The following is a 25,091-nucleotide window of genomic DNA, read 5'->3' as shown; positions in this document are numbered from 1 at the left end:
CCATTGATGGCATTTAGGAATGGCCCATACACGACTACGGGGGAAATAACTGTTTCTAATGGCTTGAGAACGCCCCGCCTTTCTCTCAAAGAATTGGGCTGAAGGGAGCAGCGCCTACAACGGACATGCAAACATCCTGCCAATTATTCTTTCATGTAGTTCTAGCAGTTGCAGAACGGAAGAGCTGCTAGTCAACCTTGTCTGGACTCAAGCTATAGTGACCGACCTGGTTAGTACTTGGTGGAATATCCCAAGCAGAAGAAACGGCCAGTGCTGCAGCCAAACTGGGAAACCACTGCCTTACTTCTGCCAAATAGAGACGCAGGGACTGTCCATGAAATCACCAGGAATCCAGCTTGGACTGAAGGAGAGTTTACTATTTATATACACTCAGCATCAGCTTTGAGATCAGATATTTTAAAAATATACTTTCAGCCACATTAGACACACTTTCAAAATCTAGTTAACTTTTCACTATTCAGTGCATGTAACATTTTGAAAAGTCAATTTTTATTGTTTCCTCTAATTTTCTAGATTTTACTTTTCATTGACTTCAGAAACCACTGGATGCTTTTTCCCAGTAACATTTTTGGAGATCAACTTTTTCACAGAACTTAAACTTTGACTGGTACATTAAGAAGCTTTTTAAGAAATATCCTTTGGCTTGTGCTGGCCATATCAGGCATATGCCCTTTATTTCCTACACTTTACAGAGTTAAGGCTTGGGGGTGGAAGAAAGAGTCACAACAAAAAAACTATCCAACATCAATAGTCATTTGCATCATTCACATTTTTATATAAAATTACTTTGCATTTACAAAATACAATTTAAAAACTGTCTAGATTAACTAGTTAGGCAAGTCTGCCTGAGAGGTAGATTCTCTTCACTGTGACATAAACTATAGAAAACCCTTGGGAATGTTTGAATAGTTTTAAGCCGCTTGAGAGGAATCAGATAATAAACTGCTGCTCTTGAACTTAGTCCTGTGACTCTTAAATGAGTCCTTTTGTCAAAACTACACAAGGCAAAGCCTGAGCACTAAGTAGGTTATAACCGAAATGATTTTAATATTGTATTTAGGGGGGTATGATTTGTTAAGGCTGCACAAAGCAGGGGCATTTGTGGGGGGTCAAAAAAGTCAAGATGGCAACTATGACTATGCATTCGAAACCTATGCATCATTCATGCAATGTATGTAAAAAAAGGCTGGACTTTGATCATGTCATTGTGGCCACCATTCTGACTTTTTCGAAGCCTCCCTGAATGCCCCCCATGCAAAGCATTCAAAAAATGTTTTGCACTTTGGGAAATGCCTCCTTCAGATGTGTTAGACAGCTTTACACTTTTTCTGTATCTTTTTCTGAACAGAAGACACAGGACTGGTAATCAGGTTGAAGAGAAATTGTCTCTTGCGGAAATTTTATTTTTCAAAATGAACCTAAGCTGAATTTTTTTGCTTAGTTAAGAACAGAAGGCTACAATACCAAGAATAGTGTAGAATTACCTTGAGATTTCTAAACACAAGGATAGTCAAAATGTCATTAGAATAAATTAAAATATTCTCTTTGGTTTTGCTTAATTAAACCTATGTCAAATAAGCTTCATTTTTTAAAAATTCAAAGAACTGTGGAAATGCTCTATGTGCGTAGGTCCTATGAAAACTATTATTTTCATTCTCTAAACACATTCTTAAAAAGGGAAAAAAGAGCAGAGAGGGGTGTGGTTTATAATGAAAAAAGGCAGTACTGCTTCTAGGCAATAATGCATGTTGGATGATGCTCAGTACTACAATAAATACAGCCCTTGTTTTGAAAAATGAGCTGGTGCATTTAGGCCCCAATAATAAGGGGTATAGCAGTAGGTTGCAATGAATAAAATTAGAGGAAAACCAGGCAGCATCATCTTCAGCAAAGGATTGTTACCTTGTTGTGCTGCTGGAGCTTGAGCACCTCAATGATGCCATGAGCTAAACCGTGAAGGGCCACCCAAGACAGAAAGGTCATGACAGAGAGGTCAGACTAAATGTGATCCCTGGGGAAGGTAATGGCAACCCACCCCAGTATTCTTGCCGTGAAAACTAAATGGATCAGTACAACCAGAGATATGTCGGTATACCATCGGAAGATGAGACCCCCAGGTCGGAAGATGGTCAAAATGCTACTGGGGAGGAACAGAAGATGAGTTCAACTAGCCCCAGACATGATGACGCAGCTAGCTCAAAGCCGAAAGGACGGCTAGCGGCCAACGGTGCTGGTGGTGAACGGCGAATCCGATGTTCTAAGGATCAACACACCATTGGAACCTGGAATGTAAGATCTATGAGCCAGGGCAAATTGGATGTGGTTATTGGTGAGATGTCAAGATTAAAGATCGACATTTTGGTTGTCAGTGAACTGAAATGGACTGGAATGGGCCACTTCACATCAAATGACCACCAGATCTACTACTGTGGACAAGAGGACCACAGAAGAAATGGAGTAGCCTTCATAATTAATAGTAAAGTGGCTAAAGCAGTGCTTGGATACAATCCAAAAAGCAGCAGAATGATCTCAATTCAAATTCAAGGCAAGCCATCTAACATCACAGTGATCCAGGAGACTGGAATGCTAAGGTGGGCAGTCAAATGACACCTGGAATTACAGGTAAGTATGGCCTGGGAGAACAAAATGAAGCAGGACATAGGCTGATAGAATTTTGCCAAGACAACTCACTCTGCATAACAAACACTCTCTTCCAAGAACCTAAGAGACGGCTTTATACATGGACTTCACCAGATGGACAACACCAAAATCAGATTGACTACATCCTTTGCAGCCAAAGGTGGTGGACATCTATACAGTCGGTAAAAACAAGACCTGGAGCTGACTGTAGTTCAGATCACAAACTTCTTATTGCACAATTTAGGATCAGACTAAAGAGATTAGGGAAGACCCACAGATCAGCTAGTTATGAGCTCACTAATATTCCTAAGGAATATGCAGTGGAGGTGAAGAATAGATTTAAGGGACTGGACTTAGTAGATAAGGTCTACTAAGAACTCTGGACAGAAGTTCGCAACATTGTTCAGGAGGCAGCAACAAAATACATCCCAAAGAAAGAGAAAAGCAAGAAGGCAAAATGGCTGTCTGCTGAGACACTAGAGGTAGCCCAAGAAAGAAGGAAAGCAAAAGGCAACAGCGATAGGGGGAGATATGCCCAATTAAATGCAAAATTCCAGAGGTTAGCTAGAAGAGATAAGGAATTATTTTTAAACAAGCAATGCACGGAAGTGGAAGAAGACAATAGAATAGGAAGGACAAGAGACCTCTTCCAGAAAATTAGAAACATTGGAGGTAAATTCCAGGCCAAAATGGGTATGATCAAAAACAAAGATGGCAAGGATCTAACAGAAGAAGAAGAGATCAAGAAAAGGTGGCAAGAATATACAGAAGACCTGTATAGGAAGGATAACAATATCGGGGATAGCTTTGACGGTGTGGTCAGTGAGCTAGAGCCAGACATCCTGAAGAGTGAGGTTGAATGGGCCTTAAGAAGCATTGCTAATAACAAGGCAGCAGGAGATGATGGCATCCCAGCTGAACTGTTCAAAATCTTGCAAGATGATGCTGTCAAGGTAATGCATGCTATATGCCAGCAAATTTGGAAAACACAAGAATGGCCATCAGATTGGAAAAAATCAACTTATATCCCCATACCAAAAAAGGGAAACACTAAAGAATGTTCAAACTATCGAACAGTGGCACTCATCTCACATGCCAGTAAGGTAATGCTCAAGATCCTGCAAGGTAGACTTCAGCAATTCATGGAGCGAGAATTGCCAGATGTACAAGCTGGGTTTAGAAAAGGCAGAGGAACTAGGGACCAAATTGCCAATATCTGCTGGATAATGGAAAAAGCCAGGAAGTTTCAGAAAAACATCTATTTCTGTTTTATTGACTATTCTAAAGCCTTTGACTGTGTGGACCGTAACAAATTGTGGCAAGTTCTTAGTGATATGGGGATACCAAGTCATCTTGTCTGCCTCCTGAAGAGTCTGTATAACGACCAAGTAGCAACAGTGAGAACAGACCATGGAACAACAGACTGGTTTCAGATTGGGAAAGGAGTATGGCAAGGCTGTATACTCTCACCCTACCTATTCAACTTGTATTCACAACACATCATGCGACATGCTGGGCTTGAGGAATCCAAGGCTGGAGTTAAAATCGCTGGAAGAAACATTAACCATCTCAGATATGCAGATGATACCACTTTGATGGCTGAAAGCGAAGAGGAACTGAGGAGCCTTATGATGAAGGTGAAAGAAGAAAGTGCAAAAGCTGGCTTGCAGCTAAACCTTAAATAAACCACGATTATGGCAACCAGCTTGATTGATAACTGGCAAATGGAGAAAATGTAGAAGCAGTGAAAGACTTTGTATTTCTAGGTGCAAAGATTACTGCAGATGCTGACTGCAGTCAGGAAATCAGAAGACGCTTAATCCTTGAGAGAAGAGCAATGACAAATCTCGATAAAATAGTTAAGAGCAGAGACATCACACTGACAACAAAGGCCCGCATAGTTAAAGCAATGGTGTTCCCTGTAGTAACATATGGCTGCGAGAGCTGGACCATAAGGAAGGCTGAGGGAAGGAACATCGATGCTTTGGATCTGTGGTGTTGGAGGAAAATTCTGAGAGTGCCTTGGACTGCAAGAAGATCAAACCAGTCCATCCTCCAGGAAATAAAGCCAGACTGCTCACTTGAGGGAATGATATTAAAGGCAAAACTGAAATACTTTGGCCACATAATGAGAAGACAGGACACCCTGGAGAAGATGCTGATGCTAGGGAGAGTGGAAGGCAAAAGGAAGAGGGGCCGACCAAGGGCAAGATGGATGGATGATATTCTAGAGGTGATGGACTATCCCTGGGGGAGCTGGGGGTGTTGATGACCGACAGGAAGCTCTGGCGTGGGCTGGTCCATGAAGTCACGAAGAGTTGGAAGCGACTGAATGAATAAACAACAGGCATCATCGTGGCTATGTTTAACTTTTCTGTGAAGACTATGGAATAAATGCAGATGTTGGAAACAATCACCCCTTGTGAACTGAAACTGCTGCATTTCATGAGGATTATATCTGGCAATCAAACATTCTCCATATTTTCTTTTGTTTTCCCTCATAAGAACAACTCTGATGCTGGAGAATTCTTAGATATGCAAGTCTGCTATATGCATACTTATGGCTCCATAAATAAAGGCTGTATGAAGGCAGAAATATGAACTAGAAGATATTCAAGCTACTCTTCTGCTTCTTCTGGATGGATGAAATATATTCCCTGAGTTCTTTCCTTCCACACCAACTGTTTCAAAAGTCAGTTGCTCTGAGGTTCATAATCTGAGAGGAATGATAGAAGAGAATACCAGGTCCAAGAGACATTCTGTCCTCAGTGCTGTAGAAGCACCCATGGTCCCTTGCCAAAAAGGCCATTTTCCTTGCCATTCAAGCACAGGAACCTTCATGAAGAAACATCATGGACAAATAATTTGCCATCACAGGAGTGTTCCTGAGTTGCTCACAGCGCTGTTTGTGTTTCTGAATGAAATATGCTTCCAAACATCTCCTAGAAAAAAAGGGAGATATGCAATATAAACTGATGCCAGCATTACTAATAAAGTGTCACAAAACTGCATGAGAAATGTGTGTTGAATATAGTCGATATCAGATACACTTTAGTTGTAATGAAAATACGGGATTTAATTTAATCAGAACTAATTTGTCCTATTGATTTTAGAGAAACTGATGTTGATTAATTCTGTCTGAATTCAACCATTATGAATTCTTTATTCATTATTATTAGATTTTATTATGTATGCATCTATCTATTTACTCAGAGTTGTATGCTGCCTCAATTTACAAACTCTAGGCAGTTTACACTACAGCACAATACAAAAGTAATTAATCATAAAATAATGTAATCTTGAACACAGAATTACAATAGTAAACATTTCAATATAACCACCAGTGAATTCAACTACAGCATGATAACGCTTTTTCCTGGAAGGCTTGTGGGAAGACCAGTGTTTTAGCTGCTGTCCTAAATATCAATAGGGAGGGAGCCATCTTGACTTGGAGAGGCAAGCTGGTCCAGATGGAGGAAGCTGCAGCAGGGGACCCTTCTGTTTAGAGTCCCGCTCCATCTATTTCCCTTAGGGTGCGTATCACTGGGGTAGGCATATATGAGTCAGAGTCTCAGAGATATCCCTTTCTCAAGCCATGCAAGGCAGATAGGTAATCATGAACACCTGGAATTGCACTTGGAAGCAAATTTATAACCAATGCAGCTCCTGCAACAGGTAGGTGGTTGCATTCTGTACCAGCTGAAGCTTCTGAGTAGTCTTCAGGAACAGACCAGGTATAGCAAATTGCAGCAGTTCAATCCATAGCACATTTTACAGAATAATGAGTCATACTTTTCATTCAATACCATTTTGTTTTTTTAACTCACCTCTTCCAAATTTTGGAATTCAGCACTGCTATCTTCCAGAGATTCATCCGAGACAGAGACTTCGATCTGATTTGACCTCTGAGTGGAAACAAATGACTGGTTATTGTTTACAAGATTAAAGTATGATGATAAAGCTTCACAGTCTTTTTTTTTAAAGTCAAATATCAGCACAGGATTCTAGAGGATTCAAGAATTAACATAAAACTTCAGTATGTTGGTGAATCAATATACATTTATGTAAGATGATTAACCTGAGTTAACAGCAATAATATAAATGTTTTACGGAGTTTTTCAGCAGCCACTGCTAATGCTTCAGCCATGTACGACATACGTTTAGCAAATTACAAAATAATTATGATATGGGTATCATAGTTTGGAGTTGCAATAAATACACTTGGTGTGAACCAGCATTTCACATCTCAGCAATAGCATAGTATATAACTATTATGTTAAGGTGCTGTGATATTTTAATCAGCTCTGGCAATATCTTTACACTTCAAATACCATTAAAATTTTCTGGATTGTATAAGAACAGTTGTCAGGAGGTACTTTAAACACATTTACTTAAGGAATAGAGCTGTAAAGATATAGATGGACTTCATAATTGACACATCATCTTCTACTAATGTACTTAAACCCAATTATTAGACATCTCACTAAAGACAAGTCCTAGAATACAAGTTCTATGTTTTTCAAAGTTTAATATAACAGGATGATTTAGAAAAATAATCAGATTTCTCTAACACTGAACAACAATTTGTTAAAGGAGAAACAAAAAGTGGAAGTCAGAAGTTTTAAAAAGTGAATGTATACATCTGTGTTTAACCACAAATATTCATACATCTCAAGTAGGCTGAGTTTCTTTCATATATATTATGTAGGCTGAGATTCCTAAAACATTATTCTAGTCCTATAATTCTGTTCTAAGATACAAAATCTAAACTCACATGGCAGTACTGTGGAAAAATATGGAAATATGTATGTGCGTACATAGCTAAGAATAAATGGTAGTACAGATAGTCCTCACTTAACAACCATTTGTTTAGTGACAGTTTGGACTCACAACGGTGCTGAAAAAAAATTACAACCTGTCCTCACACTTATGACCGTTGCAGCATCCCCACAGTTGCATGATCACGATTTGGGCGCTTGGGAACTGGTTCACATTTATGACCATCACAGTGTCCTGTGGCCATATGATCGCCATTTTCTACCTGGCCAGCTTCTGGCAAGCAAAATCAATGGGGAATTGTGTGATTCGCTTAACAACCATGTGGTTTGCTTAACACCTGCAGTGATTCACTTAATGACCACCACAAAAAAGGTTGTAAAATTGGATCAGATTTGCTTAATGACCAAAATGCCAGGCCCAATTGTGGTTGTTAAGTGAGGACTACCTGTAATACAAGTTAAAAGGTAGTGAATCATTTATACCTGTTCTAGGACAGAACGACAAGTAGCTCTGCTGCTGTTCATTGTTGCAAACAAAACAGCATCATGGATGGTCACAAAGAGGTGACAAGGCTCAAGACCTCCTTCTTCAAAGACTCCTCCAATGCGAATATCATCATACACTTGAGCTAATGAAAGAGACAAAGTTAAAATTACTTGACAGCAGATAATTTTTCACTAGAACTGCTGTTGGAGAAGGATTTCCCTAATCCTTTAAGAAAATGGAGTTTGAATGCAACTACTGCTTCTATCTGAAGCTCCAAGTTTGATAGATTGAACAGGAAGACTGAGAGAACTGCACTGCCCCTAGCTGGATGATGGACTTGTTGAGCAATATACTCAGATAAAGCTGATTTTACATAGCAGAAGATTTTTCAGTGAACAGGAAAAACCTGTATCACAAATGACTGGCTATATAACTTCCTTTGAAAGAAGATAAATTTCAGCTCTTCCATGACAGACAGCCAGTTGGGCATTTTGGAGAATTTAAAACTATCCCTCTCCATATATATATATGGTGGCCTCATGCTATGTAAACTGCCAATTGGTCTGATCTTTTACCTATGGTTGAGTTTAAGCTTTTAAGCTATTTTGCATTTTAAAACTAACCCACACAACTCATATGTTTGTGCAAGTATGTTAGTGGAAGGCTATCTCAAGTAGTTTGATTTCATTTCTGCTCTTTACAGGAGCAATTATTACTGTAAACTTTGTCCTTGCCCCATATCACTAAAGCCTACTCAAAGTTATTCTTCTCTTGAAAAAAAGGCCTTTGAGGCAATGTAATTTTATCAGTTTTGTATTTCATTTTTTTAAATTCTAAAGAATAGGAGATAGGAAAATGAAACTATTGCTGGAACTGTGATTTTCCAATCCCTGGGCTACACTATACTGCATGTGTAAATCTATATGTGACATGATATAGTAAGTGATTCAACTGCCTCTAGCAGTGGTTCTGCCTCTTGTCAAAGATTTAAAAAATGGAAGTCAAATGAAGTGAGGTATATGGGGTTGTCTCTTTACCAACAGCTTGTTCCCTCAGCTGTGTCATTAAGGTTCTTAACCTATTAAGTATCTGTATTTTCCTTCTTCCTCCACCTCTTTTCATTGTTTTATTTTTCTTTCTGTATTCTTTCTTTCTATATTAAATCTCTGAAGGCATGGACTCTTTACTGATCTGTAAGCCATACTGGACATTTTTCAGCCTGAAAAGTGTCAAGTTTTAAATATATAACCAATTAAGAATAAAATTCTTACCAGATATATTTGCAAGAAAGACCTTAATCCCAATCCTTTGATAGTTGGTACACAGCTACACAAGGAGACAAAAATGAGAGTGGTGATGGACTAATTTCACATAGTTTTGGCCTCAGCATTTACAAACATTCATCTGTGATGCAGATATTAGACATGATATATTAAGATCATTATTTTCCAAAAAGCCAAGACTACACACCCCTAAATTTTCAAAAGTGCCCAGTTGCTAGTGATGCAATGAATGGTCTAAACCCAAATTATTAGAACAATAATGGAAATAAGGCTCACTTTTATTGAAACAGTGTATCTTTGAAAATGAACATAACTGCATTTGGTATATAAAATTGAAGCCACAATCTCCTTATTTTGTGGCTTGCTACTTACTAAGTCAGAATGTTTAATTCTTATGAAAATTGTTCATAGATCATGCTAAGCCACTGGCTTAGCAACAGAAATATTTTCCCACATCTACTGTTGCTAAATCCACAAGGGAGTACAGCTAGCAAATTTATTCACCAAACCACTGAGAAGCTTAGTGTGATATCTGAACATGAGATACTAGTTTTACCGACTCCAGAGAAATCAGAAAACATGATTTCTTAATGCTTATGCTGGTCTATGACCATAAGAAAGATTTGATTTGATCTGATCTAAGTTGTTAATGCCTTCACCCACTGGCTTCTTCCATGAAACCAGAATCCTACATTCAGACATCAGGTTATATAGGCTGCTCCAGTCAGAACCAACTCTGAGCAGCTAAGCTTGCCAGTGGTTTGTCACCAGCTTCTAATCCAGTGAGTGTGCCCTGATCCATTTACCTCTAAAGTAGTCTTATACCTTAATTCAGGGCTGGGGAACCTGTGCCACACCAGATGTAGTTGAATTATGTTTCTCAGCTTTCTTCACTATTGACCATCTACTTGGGTTTTTTTGGAACTGTATTTCAGCAACACCTGGAAGGCCTTAGACTCTTCAAATCTGGCTTATTGTATTTGTCAACTGGTCTTTAAAGAAATATGTGAGCTGCTTACCATACTGTGCGTGATTAGCATGGATTCTTTATTTATGTGCTCCATCAGTCTTGCATCTAACTGTGCTGTTGCTAAACTATGTGCAAAATTGCCTCTAGTTGCATGCGATTATAAGCTCTGTCCCAACCTTTCTTTTTTACTACTGACTCTTTGTACCAATGCTATTTTGCTTGCATGCTAGTCTTGTTTGTCCTCTGGCTATCACAGCAGTCTCTTTCTGATACATTTTGAACTATTGACTGTTCCTCTGGTTTCATAAATCATCTCTTGGCTTCTCACATGTATTCTACAGATTCAACATCTCCTTCTGACTACTTAATTGTCACCCTTTCCAATTTGCAGCCAGCAGTGCAATGCTACTTGTGCAAACTTTACTCCTTATTAACCCTATTTAAACAGGACATTTTAAGGACAGCAGCTTCAGTGAACAAGGCAGACTCCAAGAGAACAACACACCTTTCCCAAAGCTTTTGTACCCATCAGATCCACAAAGCAAACTCCACTCATATCAAGAATAATTGTGTGGAAGTTAACAAATGGGGGTGCTATGGTCATAGGATCGATACTGGAGGCTGGAATGATGCTGCAGGTGCTGTTCCGATGATCAGCTGTGCTTCCCTGTTCACATGAGATATTTGGACTTATAGGGCTGGCAGATGGGTTGAAGACAATGTAGGAGATGCTGTTGCCATTGGCAGCTGTCTGGTTGTTATTGGTATCTGTTGGAGAAGTGCTTTCAAAATCCTTCTGGAGTTCTTGCAGAGACACAGTCTGTGGCAAAGAAAAATAGTCATTTTACAAATCTGACTCAGGTGCACAAATATACCATTTTTCTATCATTGTTGGAATCTGATGCAGTTATCAAAATAAGGAAAATGTCATAAAGCAATTAAAACTGAAACGAGTCCATGAAATACTTTTTTTGATACAGGACTTTATCAAACTAAAAAGGTCCATATAGTTAAGTATTGGCTTGGATCCATAACACGGTGGAAAAAAAGACCCAGCAGAAAATTACTTTCCTCTTCCCTTGAAAGTATTCTCCAAAGCTTTTCATGAATTGTGACTTTCTGAAACAGAAAGGGCCAAGTAGGAAGAAGTTGAACTGAAGTACAGAGACAAGAACTATGATTGTGAATGTTTGGCTGCTTGTATTCCTCTTTCTCTAACTTTGATAAACAGCTCAGATTCTAAAATATAATTACATGCAAGTAGAGCCCAATAGTTTTCACAGAATTGTCAGTGAAAGCATTGAATTCTATTATTTTGGTAATAATAAACCCAGTAGAGGGATTTTCACTCAACAAAACATTTTAATGTTAATCTACAGTGTAGTTTTGCAAGCTAACACAACTGTATGAAATTCCTGATCCATCCTATGGTTTTATTGGAGCTAAATGAAATGTTCATTTGTTGCAAGTTTTTCATACAGTCCATGCTTTGTGGTGTAATCAGTTTGATTAAGTCTAATCATTCTTGATTCACATGCAGCAATTAACTCTATACTTTTTATTCTTTTCCTTCAAATTGTTGAATAACTATGTTTAAATTATGCATCAAATTTTACTTTAATTTTGTTCATTAAATCTGCAATCCTATTACGTATTTTTCCAGCGAATAACCCCATATAACACTGTAGGACTTCTAGCTAAATTAGAATATGGTTACACTGTAAAATATACATATTTAAAGACAGACATTTCAATGTAATCCACAAATGAAACTCAGGCTTCTCTTCTATTATAGGTGATAGTTAAGCTAGGAAAATGACTCTATTGACATTTACTACTTTAACTACTGTTAAAGTTGGTCACTGTGAAACATGTCCATAATCTGAACTTCGAATGGATAATTACACAGATTCTGTCTTTTGTATTTCATGGTCTTTTGATAACAGGTTATCAAATATACTCTGTGTATGTGTATGTGTATATGTAAATGTGGGTGTGTGGGTGTGTGAAAAAGACAAGGTAACAGAGGGAGTATGTGTGTGAACTTGGACAACATTCCACAGTTCTGATGATTTGGTTCTAAACCATGAAAACATATTCCAGAATTACTTTGCCTCTAAGATGCTACAAAACTCTCAAATTTCCCTAACCCTTTCCCTCTTTTTGTATTCCTTAATTACCCATGTTTCAGACATGTGGATAAATTTAATCCATTTAAGAAATGGAAAAAATAGAGGACTTGATAAATTAGATTGCTGAATCTATCTTACAGAAGAATTGATCTACAAGTTTCAATCTGTTTTCAAATAAGACAAGTGACAATTTTGTATTAAACTCACAAGATCTTACCCATCTAGAACATATTAGGTATAATATTGTATTATATAATATTAGAACTTATTATATCAAATGCAAGTCTTTAAAAAGTAAGGGAAGTTAATTGGCGATTTGAACTGTGAGCTAATTCAGAATTCTATTGTATAAAATTCTGTTCAGATATATTTTAGCAAATCACCAAGAACTGAATATAAGAGTAATGAGTAGATGGATTGACACCTTGCATTACAGTAATCAAAATCTTTCTAAATAGTGTTGGATGAGTTGAAAAATTAGTACATTTTACTACTTCTGGTAGCAGTGCTCATTTTAACTGAAACTTTGAGAAAAATGGAAAAAATTCACAACCATTAATTCTAATGTGACTTTTTTGTTCATTTTCCCCATAGATAGATAGGCAGACAGACAGAAATATACTTTGACATTCACCTACAGATTTGTGTGTGTTTTAAGATATTTGCATATGCATAGTTTTTGCTTTCTGTTTGCTTTCTGGTTTTTGTTATATTTTCAATGTATTGTTGATGCATTGTTTGGTTATTTTTTTCAATTAAAGATTTTCTGCATTTGCTGCAAGTAACGTTAAGTAATTCCCTTGAATTAACATTGCAATTTACATGCATATCCTCCTACTCGCATAGTTCACCTTTAGATATAAGAGCACAGAAGATGAAAGTCACAGTCAGAACTCAAGATACATTACATTATTCATGCTTTTCAGATGGAGGGCTTAAAACAATTGCTTATATAATGAAGTAAATGCTTTCACAGGTCTTTGATCAGAATATTGTATGTGTGACAAATATTTGTGTAAATTCTTTCTTTTGCTTTCTGTAAAATACTGCATTTTTTAAAAATGCCATTTTTGCCAAGCTGCAGGAAGCCTCCTATATAACCTGGATAATTGCTTAGTTACCTTGTCTTTTCTGAAGATAGATTTTAATTTGCTCATTTTCTGTGCTGCTGCTGCCACCTTTTCTTGATTTTTCACATACTTTTTTCTGGCCAAGTAGACTTTGATGGGATCTACACCAGTCTGTTTAGGGAGAAAAGTAGTAAGCTGAGTTATCTTCCTACCTGAGCTTTTAGTATGTTTGAACATGAACCTGGCATATAAATAAAGAATCATTAGTTTTTACTCTAAGATACAGAAAATTAAGCAGAGGGCCTCCACTTAATTAACTAGTTTTTTTGGTAGTATCCAATAGCAGAAATTCTCTTAACATTTCCCCAGATGGTTTTTAAAACCATATATTCTGAGATTATAAAGAATACCATATAAATAACCAATTGAATACAATATTAGAATAACAAACCACACCAAAGGGCTCTCTGGAAGCACTGGGGAAAATGAAGACAGGATTTTACAGTATGAATGTTTGGCTGCTTCTCCTTTGCAATGAACTCTAGCAAGTGGACATTATATTTAAGAAGTTTAATGCCATCCTTCAGTAAAAATATTTTTAGGGTACACTATGAATAAAAGCAAAGAAAAAAAACACAAAATAAAGCAATATTGAAATATTAAAACCAAAACTTGAAGCAGCGTATAAACAGGCACATTGTAGGAGTAAAAAGGCATAGGGGAAATAAAAATATATTTGCTTGTTATGAAAAAGACATCAGAAGAAGTGTCAGTCTTGTCTCCTAGGAAGCTAATTCTACAAGTAGCCCTCTTATCCTAGGAAGCCAAAAAAGATTCAAAGATGTGTATTTGTGCGCGCGTGCAGAAATGATCCAGCCTTTTGTTTCCAGTTTGTTTTAATGTGAAACATTAAAGCTGAGGACATGTTTCATTTGGATCAAGATTTCTTACCTTAGCTATAACTTTCTCCCTGAATATTTCTGAATTAGCAAAATACAGTGGGGAGCAGTAGGTGACAATTTTAATTCCTTCTATTTCTTGGACCTACAAAGCAAGAACGACAAAGTTCAGTAAGAGAATATGTTCTGGGACCAGCAAAAGGAGAAGGAAGAAAAGCTGAAGGAGAAGTTACAGTATACGAAGTGCCATCCTACTTTGTCTTGAAGCCTGGATTATTTAAACAACAACAACAACAACAACAATAGTTACTGCTTTGCAATCACAGGTTAATTAGTAGGGCAAAATAAGGGCTATGTGTATAATGCTGTATATAGTACAGCTGTATAACATCAGTAGATCTCAGTGTTGCAATTTCAGGAGTAGTGGGAACTCATGTGGATGCTTGAGGTTCCTTTCCAAAGTCTGGTAAATTGGGGGCACAGAATGAGTCTTAGGTTTCTGCAAAAGTAGTTGCTGCGCTCTAATTTTTAACGCGACAAAAAAAGGGAAGTTGTTCAATACATGAAAAATAATCATATTATTGTATTACATTATTTGATTTAGTTTCAATTTTAAATATGGTTATTATCCTCCCCTTTCTGGTTCAGGCTGGAGAAATGAAAATAAGGAGTGAATAAAGGCAGAAGGCTTTTCTAGTTCTGCTTGCTTTTTACCCTTTGCCAAAGTTTGATAAAGTAAAATTCCATTCAGTGCCATACAATAAACCCATATCCAGGCTTCAAATGAGCACCTCTGTTTGAAGTGACTTCTTACAGTACCTTCTCTCTGTTTTTGGCTTCCATAACATCCCCTGTAGCTCAGAACATGTCTCAGCATGATGTACTATGTATATGAGACTATTAGGAAGAAATGGCTTGTTTATGTCAGAATGGAGTCTGACTCTGATTTGGAGGAGGGGGAGTTGGAGTTGAATGTTGGTAATAATGGCAAAGGCGGGAATTTTGAATTAGAGCATGATTCAGCAAGGCGGAAAAGTTCGGAGCTTCAGATTGGTGAGAGCCAGGAGGTGGATTCGCTACCGCCTATGAGTGCACGAGAAAGGCAAGCTGAGAAGCACACCAAGGAGAAAGAAGCCAGGATAAAAGGATGCCAGCACCAGGAACGGGTTGCCAGAGACAACCGTTCACTAAAAGCTCCATTGAAGCCTGCATCCGTCAGTCTCCAGTCTGATCCTGCACCTGCAACCATTGAGTCCACGAACTCTGAGCTGGTCTGCACCCGTGAAGACTCAGAGGCTGCAACTGAGTCCTGCCCTCCACACTTGGACCACGTGCTTAGCGCTGCTTCGCTGCGTCCTCCAGCCAAGCCTCGTCCCGCTGCTTCACTGCGTTCTCCAGCCAAGTCTTGTCTTGCCGCCTTGCCGCATTCTTCAGCCAAGTCTCATCCTGCCGCTTTGTTGTGTTCCTCAGCTGAGTCTTGCCTGGCCGCCTTGCCATGTACCACAGTCGAGCCTAGCCCTGCCGCCTTGCTGCATTCCACAGTCGAGCCTAGCCCTGCCGCCTTGCCACAATCCACAACTGAGTCTGGTCCTGCCGCTTCATGGTATTCTTCAGACGAGCTTTGCCCAGTCATCTTGCCGTGCTCCTCAGCCGAGTCTTGTCCTGTCGACTTACCAAGCTCCACAGTTGAATCTAGCCTTGCCACCCTGCCGTGTGCTTCATCAGAACTTTATTTAATGGGGTCCCAGAACTCTACAGCACAGATCTGTCCTGCCTCCTCGCCCGGATGAGTTTGAGAGTTGGCTATTACTGCTGCCATTTGAGCTAATTTCCAATTTGTGTAAATAGTTGTGAATTTGTAAATAAAGAACTCTATTCTACCTCCTCCTGGTCAATTCATACTCAGAACAGAACAGTTTATGATGGAAGGTGATGGTGGGAGGTGCAAGAAGCAGCCACAACTTAGCCTCCTGGCCCTCTGGCAGCTCCTGGAAGCTGTCCACTGATGCTATAATGTCACTGTAGCACCTCCAATTCTTTTCTGCTTGTTTTTAAAACTTTTTTTGGGGGGGGAGTTAAGAGTAGGGATGGGAGCAGAAGGCACCCCAGAGGGAAACCGTTTCCATTCCGCCTTTTAAAACCATTCCTAAAACCTCCTGTGTTTCCCATCTCATAATGGCATAAAAGGTGCTATCAATTTTTGGTGGTGGTGGACAACAGTGCTTAGGGGGCGGGGGGCAGAAAGAAAAAGGAGGTTGGGGGTTGCACAGTTGGTATTAAATAGTTCCATTGCAATTAAACCATTTGCCCCCAAATGTTAGTAATGTGGTCTCGTGAAGCCATGGCATAAGCACACCTGATGTCAGATAATAAATGTCAGAGTTATGGGTCCCCCAAAAAAGTGGTTATACAGAGAGCTCCTTGACCTTTTAATAATCCCAGGCTGTTCATATGAGGAACAGAAAAAAATCTCAAGAGAAAAGAGTGACCTTATCAATACATTTACAATCCTATTGAACAATAAGAGCCAGTAGCAATAATGTCGATTCTCAGAACACGAAGCCATGATATTGTTTGGGTATTTTCAGCTTATAAACTATGGCTTCATTGGGGTAGGTTTGCACATCATATCCAAATAAACAAAACATTTTATAGTTTAGCATTATGTAGAAACCATAATTGCCCAACGAAGTCATATCACATCAATATGGAGTGAGGCTTTTTCGTTGCTCAGTTACCTTGCTGTAGACTTTGGGGTTCTTGTATATATCAGTAGATGCTACAGGGCCAAGGACAGAACCATTGCGACTGGGAAAGAAAATAATGGAACATTAATGTTAAATTAGAGGTAGCTTACAGATGCAGTTTACAAGAAATATGATGCACACAGCAGCAAATGCAAAAGAGGAGGAGGAGGTTTTTGACTTGCTAATTATGTCTCTACTCAAACTGTCGTTGGTCTGGTTGTAGGAGTTTGGATGGGATGTTATCATCCATAGAGCGAAGGAGTAAACATAAAAAGGCTGAGTGAAAGAGCCTTCAGGAATGGGTGGCATAAAAATACGTAAGCAAGCAAATAAACGTCCAGGGAATTAGCTCTCATAACAGCATTACTATATTTCATAAAATGCTAGACAAAATCTACACAAATTAAGTGGAACTGTTCTGAATTTATTTTTTTTCCCAGCACAAGTGATTAATTTTCTTGCTGGGAGAGCAGAACATGGTAATAACATTACTCCTTATTAAAAGAGATTAAGGGTGCATCTAAAAACAGTGTACTACCAATCAAAAGGCATTGCTCAACTATTCTTCCTTTCTCTCCCTCAGAGATTATTATCAGGTATCAGGAAGATGGAAGAAGTGATGGGAAAACCCAGGGTCCTTCAAAGTAGAAGACAATGACATTGTCTACGCTCTGTGCAGGAGTGGAGGAATGAGCTGGAACAAGAAAGATAGGGCGGGGAGCCAATATCTCCAGTCACAATGCAAAGGACTAGAGATATACACAGGCAAGAACTTTCGTCTGATGCAGAGATGCATGGGAGAAAAGAACAAACTTTCCAGATTTTGTGGAGCAGCTGGAGAGTTTCAGGTAGCTCTGTCAGAATGGTGAGGGGTGCCTTCAGGAACAATCATAGGGAATTTGGCCAACAGAAGACATTCTTCAAAATGCATCCATTCCATTTATGTGCCACTTGGCAGGCTCTCTAAATGAACTGGGCACAGCAGTTTTACAGTATGTAACTGTGCAGCATTGTCTATCTCCCTACTGATAATGAACTGACTGGCCTAGAATTTGGGGTGTTACCAACCAGCACATCCAAAGACTGCTAGATTGGGAATAGCTGAACTGGACTGTCAAAGAAAAGAAAACGTCAGTGGTGACCGCAGGGTGTGATAAAAAAAAGTGAAGATTGCGGCCACAGCAATGTCATTGAAGCTCCATCCATTTTTTATATGCACCCGCGAGGCACATAAAAAACAGGCAGAGCTTCAATCACACCATGGTCACCACCATCTTGACTTTTTTCCCCAACACCCTGTGGATTCCTCTGGAAGACGTAGAAAATGTGTGTGAACCAGAGAAGTTAGTTGAAGCATACATAAAAAAAGTCCAGCTTGTTTTCTCCTTTGAGATGACATGATAAACTTTTATAGATATATTTCAGAATACTCAAATACAGTGAAATTGAGAATTAAAATTGGAATAGCTTTTTTGGAGATAAAATGGAGTGAAATTTCATGGAACTGGATATTTATTACAATGCTCCTGCGTGTGGTGGTAATCACAAGGATATATCCCTGTAATAAATACCAAATATCACCAGGTGAGGGCAGACTAACGATAAAGAATTATTCTCCTAAATCTGTTTTTTTTTTTTCAAACTTGGCAACTTTAAGATGTGTGAACTTCAATTCCCAGAATTCCCCAGCCAGCAATCCTCTAATGGTGGTACACACTGTAGGGCTGAATATGTATTTGGCATTCCCACTCTTTTCAGGGCTTGAATCTTTCCAGTCTTCAATATGCTGGAGTCGTAGGCTGCTAAGATGCAAAGTAGGACTGATTAAAAAAAAAAAGCTACACAGGAAAATAAATGTCATTAATTTAATCCTTTCTCCAATATTGTGCCATGAGCAGCAGCATCTCATGGTGGGATTTACGCTACCTATCCTGTTCTGCATCTATTTATGCCACCTGTCCTGTCCTACATCTGGCCATCCTATCTGGTTCCATATCCACCCTAACGCAGACAGGGAAGAGCCAGGATGAGCACTGCCAGTATCACCTGTACACTGTTAGAAGCTCCCTCGTTGTGAATTCCTCCTGTGGGAAAGTTTCTCTCTATTGGTTTGCTTATCCACAAGGTAGTGAAATTCTCACCTAGAGGACTTTCCCATCTTAATTTCATGAGTGGAAGTACTTTATAATTCTTTGGTTTTCTGTTGCTTTGGACTGCAGAGTTGAGAAAAAATGTATCTCATCCTCTGCCATAAACTATAGGATTTCTGTGGTGCTACAAACCAGCATTCCCTACTTTCTAAAAATTACTCCCTGGAAAGGAAGACCAATTTACAAATATCCATCCAATACTTGCTTTCTTCTTCTTTTCCCACTCCTTTTTCCTTTTGTATCATGTCCATTAGATAATGGTTAGGGATTATTCTATCTTTCCATAATCTTTCCATAATAATCCAGCACATAAAACACTTTGAATGCTTCCTAAATGTTTATTCGCAACAACAGTGATAATACTGCATAACAAGATGCAAATGCAGATGCTCCAAACACCAAACAGGTTTTACCTGGTGCTCTAAGGGAGAGGCTAATACAGTACCCAAGACTGGCTTTATCTTTGCTTGAAGTCATGACAAGGAAAGATAAGCTTAGGTCAATATCACTTTTACTTCTTAGACTGAGCCCTTGATGAGTAATAAAAGGAATTTCCCTTGTGTATACATGGCAGAAGTACTTTCCTATTCCATCCTTGGAATATGTTCACGGGAAGGATAGATTAGCAGTTTATTAATAGGGACGAGTTCTTTCATGTTCCACACAATGCCATTCAAACTTCCTTTGACTTTTTGACCTAAATTACGGAAAATGCCTCCACTTAATGCATTAGTACTCACAATTGGGTGTGGAAAACTACCACTAGGATGGAAAAACCCACTCCCACAGCGAGTCCAAAAGGCAAGCTTAGAAAGAAAGCTGATAGGAAGCTCACCATCCAAACCATCTGTGGAAAGACAAAAACACAGCAGGTTACTTCCTTGCACTGGGTACAAGCTTGCAGAACGCAGAACATACAGTATATCTGAAATATGCCTGCATAGCTATGGCTTATGGAGACTAGAGCCTGAGGTTATATTATTGCGTCTAGACAACTCAAGATCAGGTACTCTACAGGCATCACTACTATGCATCTGAAGACTCCTAGAAATGCTGAAGTCGCCATTCTGGTTTTTGTAAAGATCAAGATTCTAACCTTCCCTGTGTGAGGAGAGCCCAAGTGCAGGAAAATTTCTGCCAAGTATCTGGAAACACCAAGGCAAATTCTAAGACCACATGCAACAACTATTTTTTCCACATACTGTATTTGCTGTGCAGCAACAAGCACTAGCATCTCTCTGTGTATATGAGTGTATATCAGTGTAAAATAAAGAATTTTCCCTTTCCTGAAGAATGCCCAGGCAGCATCAGAGAGCGTTGGTGTAATCTTTCCTAATTTTCATTATGCTAACCAAGCATGACCATTGTAGTTTCCATTTCCAAGAGGAATGGCTATTAGAACTATGTAACAGAAGGAATTTGTGCCTGAAGTTCCCGTTTTCCTTCTTTACCACCTTTTCTCCCCAACTCTTTAAATAACAACGATGGCAGATTAAGCTGTTTAGTTTTTATTGACTTGTAAGCTGCTCTGGGAACCTTTCCAGCAGAAAAGTGAGGTATCAGTGCTTTAAATCAGAGATATGTAACTTTTGGAGCTGTCTCTCCTATTTTTAAATTTGTTCTGGCCACCAAAGATTATGGGGGGTATTATTCGAGCAGGGAAAAAGTTTTTGTTACTTTTGGGTAGAGTTGGGTGGTTAAGGTATAAAACAGGCCTTGCAGACATTATTCTACCCTTTTGTTTGCTAAAACCACAGAGAGATGTCTGATCAAAGAAAAGATTTGGTGGTGTTTTGAGGGCTGCAGAAATGGGCTACGGAGGTTACAGGAACCTTCGGCTAGCTTGGTTGCTACCTTTGCTTTAAATAAAAGAATTTAACTGGAGTGGAATTCTGAGAGTTGCAGAGTCAGTGCCTCTGTATTTGAAAGCTGATGTAAACCATTCTCTGCAACGCTAAATGCTTGAGCATAAATTTATGAAGGCAAATAGCAGGATCTCTTCTTTCACTGATGAGGCAATTTCTGAATAAACTTTTAGCAAATAGGCACAATGTATGCAGATGTAATCTACCTGTTATAAAATTTGTTCAAACAAAATATACAGCAACAAACATTCAGAGATTTGCTTTTTCCGTGATAAAAAGACTGGAACACTTTATACTCTTGTCAATGTATTTTATTTCAATCAGTGCCTGGTACTCTTATCTTTTTCCTTTAAAGGCCTTTCCTTCCATCAATGGAAGGTCACCTCTGTTCTAGTACAGTGGTTCTCAAAGGATGTGCTAGGGACCCCTGGGAGTCCCTGAGACCCTTTCAGGGTCTATGATGTCAAATAAATAAATATTTTAAAATTTCTCAGTTTTAATTTCTAATACAGTAAATATTGATAGGTATAACCCATATTAACCAAAGCTCTTTGGGATCCTCAATCATTTTTAAGAATGTAAAGGGGTCCTGAGGCCTAAATGTTTGAGAACCGCTGTTCTAGTATATCAGTTACCTTATTGAAGTTCAGATAATTTGTCTTTAGCCCCATGTTGTCTACTCTGACTAGCATCTGCTATCCATGTTCTCAGTGAAAGGTCTTTCCATGTTAATTAATCCTTTTTAAGCTAAATTCAACATAAGCAATAGTAATTCAAGTCTGGGCATTACACATACCACAGGAGTGCTCAGTTCAACTTTATTTTTTGTAATCTCAACTCAAGTACATTTATTATCTATCTCAAGTACATTTATTATCTATAACTTTTATGATAGATTCCAAGAGGAAGTTCCTGTGTATGGAAATGCAAAAAAATAAACACCTTTCATTATAAAGAAACGGTATTTCTCTAGGTTTTTGCTAACATTGAATAAAGTAGTGACTTAACTCATGCTAAAAGGTATATTCTCCTTTCTCTAAATATTCTGATACTCACACAGTCCAACTTGCTTTTTTTCCACAGGTAATATGGATCAGTCAGTTGCTTGAGAGAATTCTTCAGATTTACAGCTATCAAAGCTCCTAGAACAGCCTATGATGGAGATTATATGATAAAATGGATGCCAAAACCCACATGAATATGTATGTACCCCAGTGCATTGCCTGTTTATTTGCAGGTAGCTAGGAGTGGTTTATAGAAGCAACGTGAAAGAAGTGTAATTGCTGTATAATGTCCAATTGATCATTACTATAAAATATTTGTTAGGACTATCAGGTATGGACTGCAACAATCTGGATGACCAGAAGATGGCAGCAAACACTTCTGTTATCTAGTGGATAACCAGATGTTTTCAGCCCAGTGATTCTCCTTCCATCACAGCACTTGAAAAAATAAGTCTATGTTATCACGTAGAACAATACTGCTGGACATCATAGGGTAAAGAAAACTAGCTGCAGAATCATACACAAATATTCTTGAAATTAACTCTCAATAGACACAATAAGATTTAATCCCAAGAAAGTGTGTATAAAATTGCTATTTTAGTAGGAGAGGCATCTAGATTAAAAAAAAAGAATCATATTTTGCTTTTTCTCTAGTTCATGTTAGTTTCTCCTGTTTCTCCCTATAACCTAAAGCAAATCCTTTCTTGAAATAATCCATTCAGTTGCTTTCCTATGCTTACATGCAAACCCACTTACAAAAGTTCCTGACATTTCCACCATAACACTAGTCTTACTGGTTTGGGATGATGAAAAAACTGTGGTCCAAGATATTGAGGGGAGTGGGGTAAAGAGTTAGTGGAGGATGGTTCAACTGTTTGCTAGTTGATAGATGTATTTCAGCTTCCAAAACCATGCTAGGCTTTTTCATTCTTGATTTCAATTTCCATAATTTTCTACTACTGCAGAAACGTTACCATATTTCTGATTGTTTGTAACATTTTTTTCAGAGTACAAAGGTGGGTGGAATTATGGTGCAAATATTACATGTGTGGTTGGGAGGGGGAGTTTTGTAGTATATCTACTAAGCCTAGATTAGGGCTTTCCTTGCTGATTTTTTAGGTTTCCTATTCAAAATGGAGAGGCTCCAGAACATCAGCTTGCTTATTCCTACTTCAAGGAAACTCTTATTCTATCTAAAATCTAAAAGGCAACTTGTGTAGGATAGGCAGATTCTCTTTGAAGCAGACAATCCCAAAGGTAACCAGGGCTCAAGCCATGAAGGTCTTTATATATAATAACTAGCACCTTGAATTGCATTGGGAAACCTATTGGTAACCAGTGCAGTGACTGAAGGAGAGGTATAATTCTATTGAATCAACTTTTAACTGTCAGCACATGGGCTACCACATTTTTTACCATTCTTCGAATTGACTTCAAAGGCAGCCCCAAGTAGATCAACCTGCAATTGTCCAACCATGAGGCATTAAGGGCAAGAGCGACACTAGCCAGAGCATGTAACTCCAAGAACATCCATTTCTGGTGCCTCAGCTAAAGCCAGGGGAAGGTTCTCCTGGCAGGATCTTCTACCTTCTACTTGAGCAGGAGCCATGAATCTAAGAGAACCCCCAGATCATGGATCTGGTCTTGGGAGAGTGTAATCCCATCCAGAGCCAAAGTTGGAGCTTCTAAGGAGTCAGATGATTTATGGACAAACAATCACTGCATCACGTAGTAGTTCAACTTGAGCTTGTTTTACTCCATCCCACTCCCTAAGTTTCTAGAACATTGGTCAGGGTGTCTTGTTGCATCTCCTGTTCAACCTGGAGTAGAGCTATTTGTTTAAGTTGTTTGTATATCAGTTCAACTTTCCTGACTTTCCCTCTAAAATTTGTAACCTGGCAGTCAAACAATGTGTTCACAAAAATGCAGTTCCCCTGTTAACCCAGTTTAAATCTGTGATGAAAATGTTAAACAATGAGGCAATAATTCTGATAATCACATTCTAGAAACAGATCTTGTGAGCTGAATATTTACCTTTGGAAGAGGGCTAAGATAGCTTCCCAAAGACAACATGGTTATCATTACCACCAATGCTACACAAAAACTTGCCACCTGAGAATAGAAAAGTAGCTTATTACAAAGAACTGTTTGGAACTAATGTCATAGTACATTCCAGTTTAGGAATGAAGATTAAAATAGCTGATGAAAGGAAGTGTTAAGAAACAAATATAGTTTCCTGTCCTAATTTACAACAATGCATTACAACAATTTTAACTTGTCCTTGAAATCATTGTAATAATAGCTACTACTGCTCCACTGAACATCTCCTCTGCATTAAAAAAAAATCCGATTTAACTGAATGGAAAAATAGTAAGAAAAACATTTCAGTGACATTCACATGGATGGGAAGTGGGGTTAACTTTAGTTAGGATGTGGCTAAGTTATTTATCTGTGTGTCTTGTCTTTCATTGTACAATCCACTTCCCAAAGGATTGCAGCTTCCCTAACATCCCATGCCTCAGTTAAGCCCTAAGAGAAGGCATCAAGATAGAACTCCTTCCAGGACCTTTTTCAGATCAGAAAGGATGGACAACCACTGGGGCTTCTGTGGGTGGGAGGAATGTGTATTAGAAAGGAATACCAACACACTCTATCACCTTGCAACAACAACAACAAAATAAGTTCAAAATACAAAATAAATTCTAAAGAACTCTAGGAATTCGGCTGAAAAAAGAAGATTCTTTTGCAGCACAATTATTTTTAACTACATTATTCTCCCAAAAGAAAGAAATGTTACATAAAAGGTAACTTAAGGTAACTTAAATGAAGATAACTTAAATGAAGCTACTGGAACTATTGCTGATGAAAAATGCACCATTGTAATATTTGTTGCTGAACCTTGTTGAATTTAAAACTGAAAGTGCTAAAGAAATAGCAAGTGCTAGCTAGCAAGGTGGTACAGTGTAATCTAGCAGAATAATGAAGAGATGGGACTCCAAATCAGGAAGGTGGTCTTCGCCATACCACTTCAACTCCTTTCTACAG

At 38.5% G+C, this 25,091-nt stretch overlaps 1 protein-coding gene across 1 annotated transcript in view; it reads right to left on the bottom strand.

Annotated features, from left to right (window-relative positions):
- Nucleotides 1-5,012: 5,012 nt before the first annotated feature.
- Nucleotides 5,013-25,091, bottom strand: part of SLC26A9 (solute carrier family 26 member 9) — a 59,930-nt gene continuing 39,851 nt past the window's right edge. The window contains exons 11-21 of the mRNA XM_063297483.1: nt 24,081-24,158; nt 22,099-22,194; nt 19,918-20,024; nt 17,019-17,088; nt 14,333-14,425; nt 13,433-13,552; nt 10,685-10,999; nt 9,198-9,252; nt 7,923-8,068; nt 6,489-6,566; nt 5,013-5,603 (exon numbers count right to left, since the gene is read on the bottom strand). Of these exons, the coding sequence (XP_063153553.1) occupies nt 5,556-5,603; nt 6,489-6,566; nt 7,923-8,068; nt 9,198-9,252; nt 10,685-10,999; nt 13,433-13,552; nt 14,333-14,425; nt 17,019-17,088; nt 19,918-20,024; nt 22,099-22,194; nt 24,081-24,158 (1,206 nt within the window). The 3' untranslated portion in view covers nt 5,013-5,555. The remainder of the gene's footprint in view (nt 5,604-6,488; nt 6,567-7,922; nt 8,069-9,197; nt 9,253-10,684; nt 11,000-13,432; nt 13,553-14,332; nt 14,426-17,018; nt 17,089-19,917; nt 20,025-22,098; nt 22,195-24,080; nt 24,159-25,091) is intronic.

The sequence above is a fragment of the Candoia aspera genome, chromosome 3, assembly GCF_035149785.1.
Source record: "Candoia aspera isolate rCanAsp1 chromosome 3, rCanAsp1.hap2, whole genome shotgun sequence".
NCBI lineage: Eukaryota > Metazoa > Chordata > Lepidosauria > Squamata > Boidae > Candoia > Candoia aspera.
This window is presented reverse-complemented; position numbering and strand designations above follow the sequence as displayed.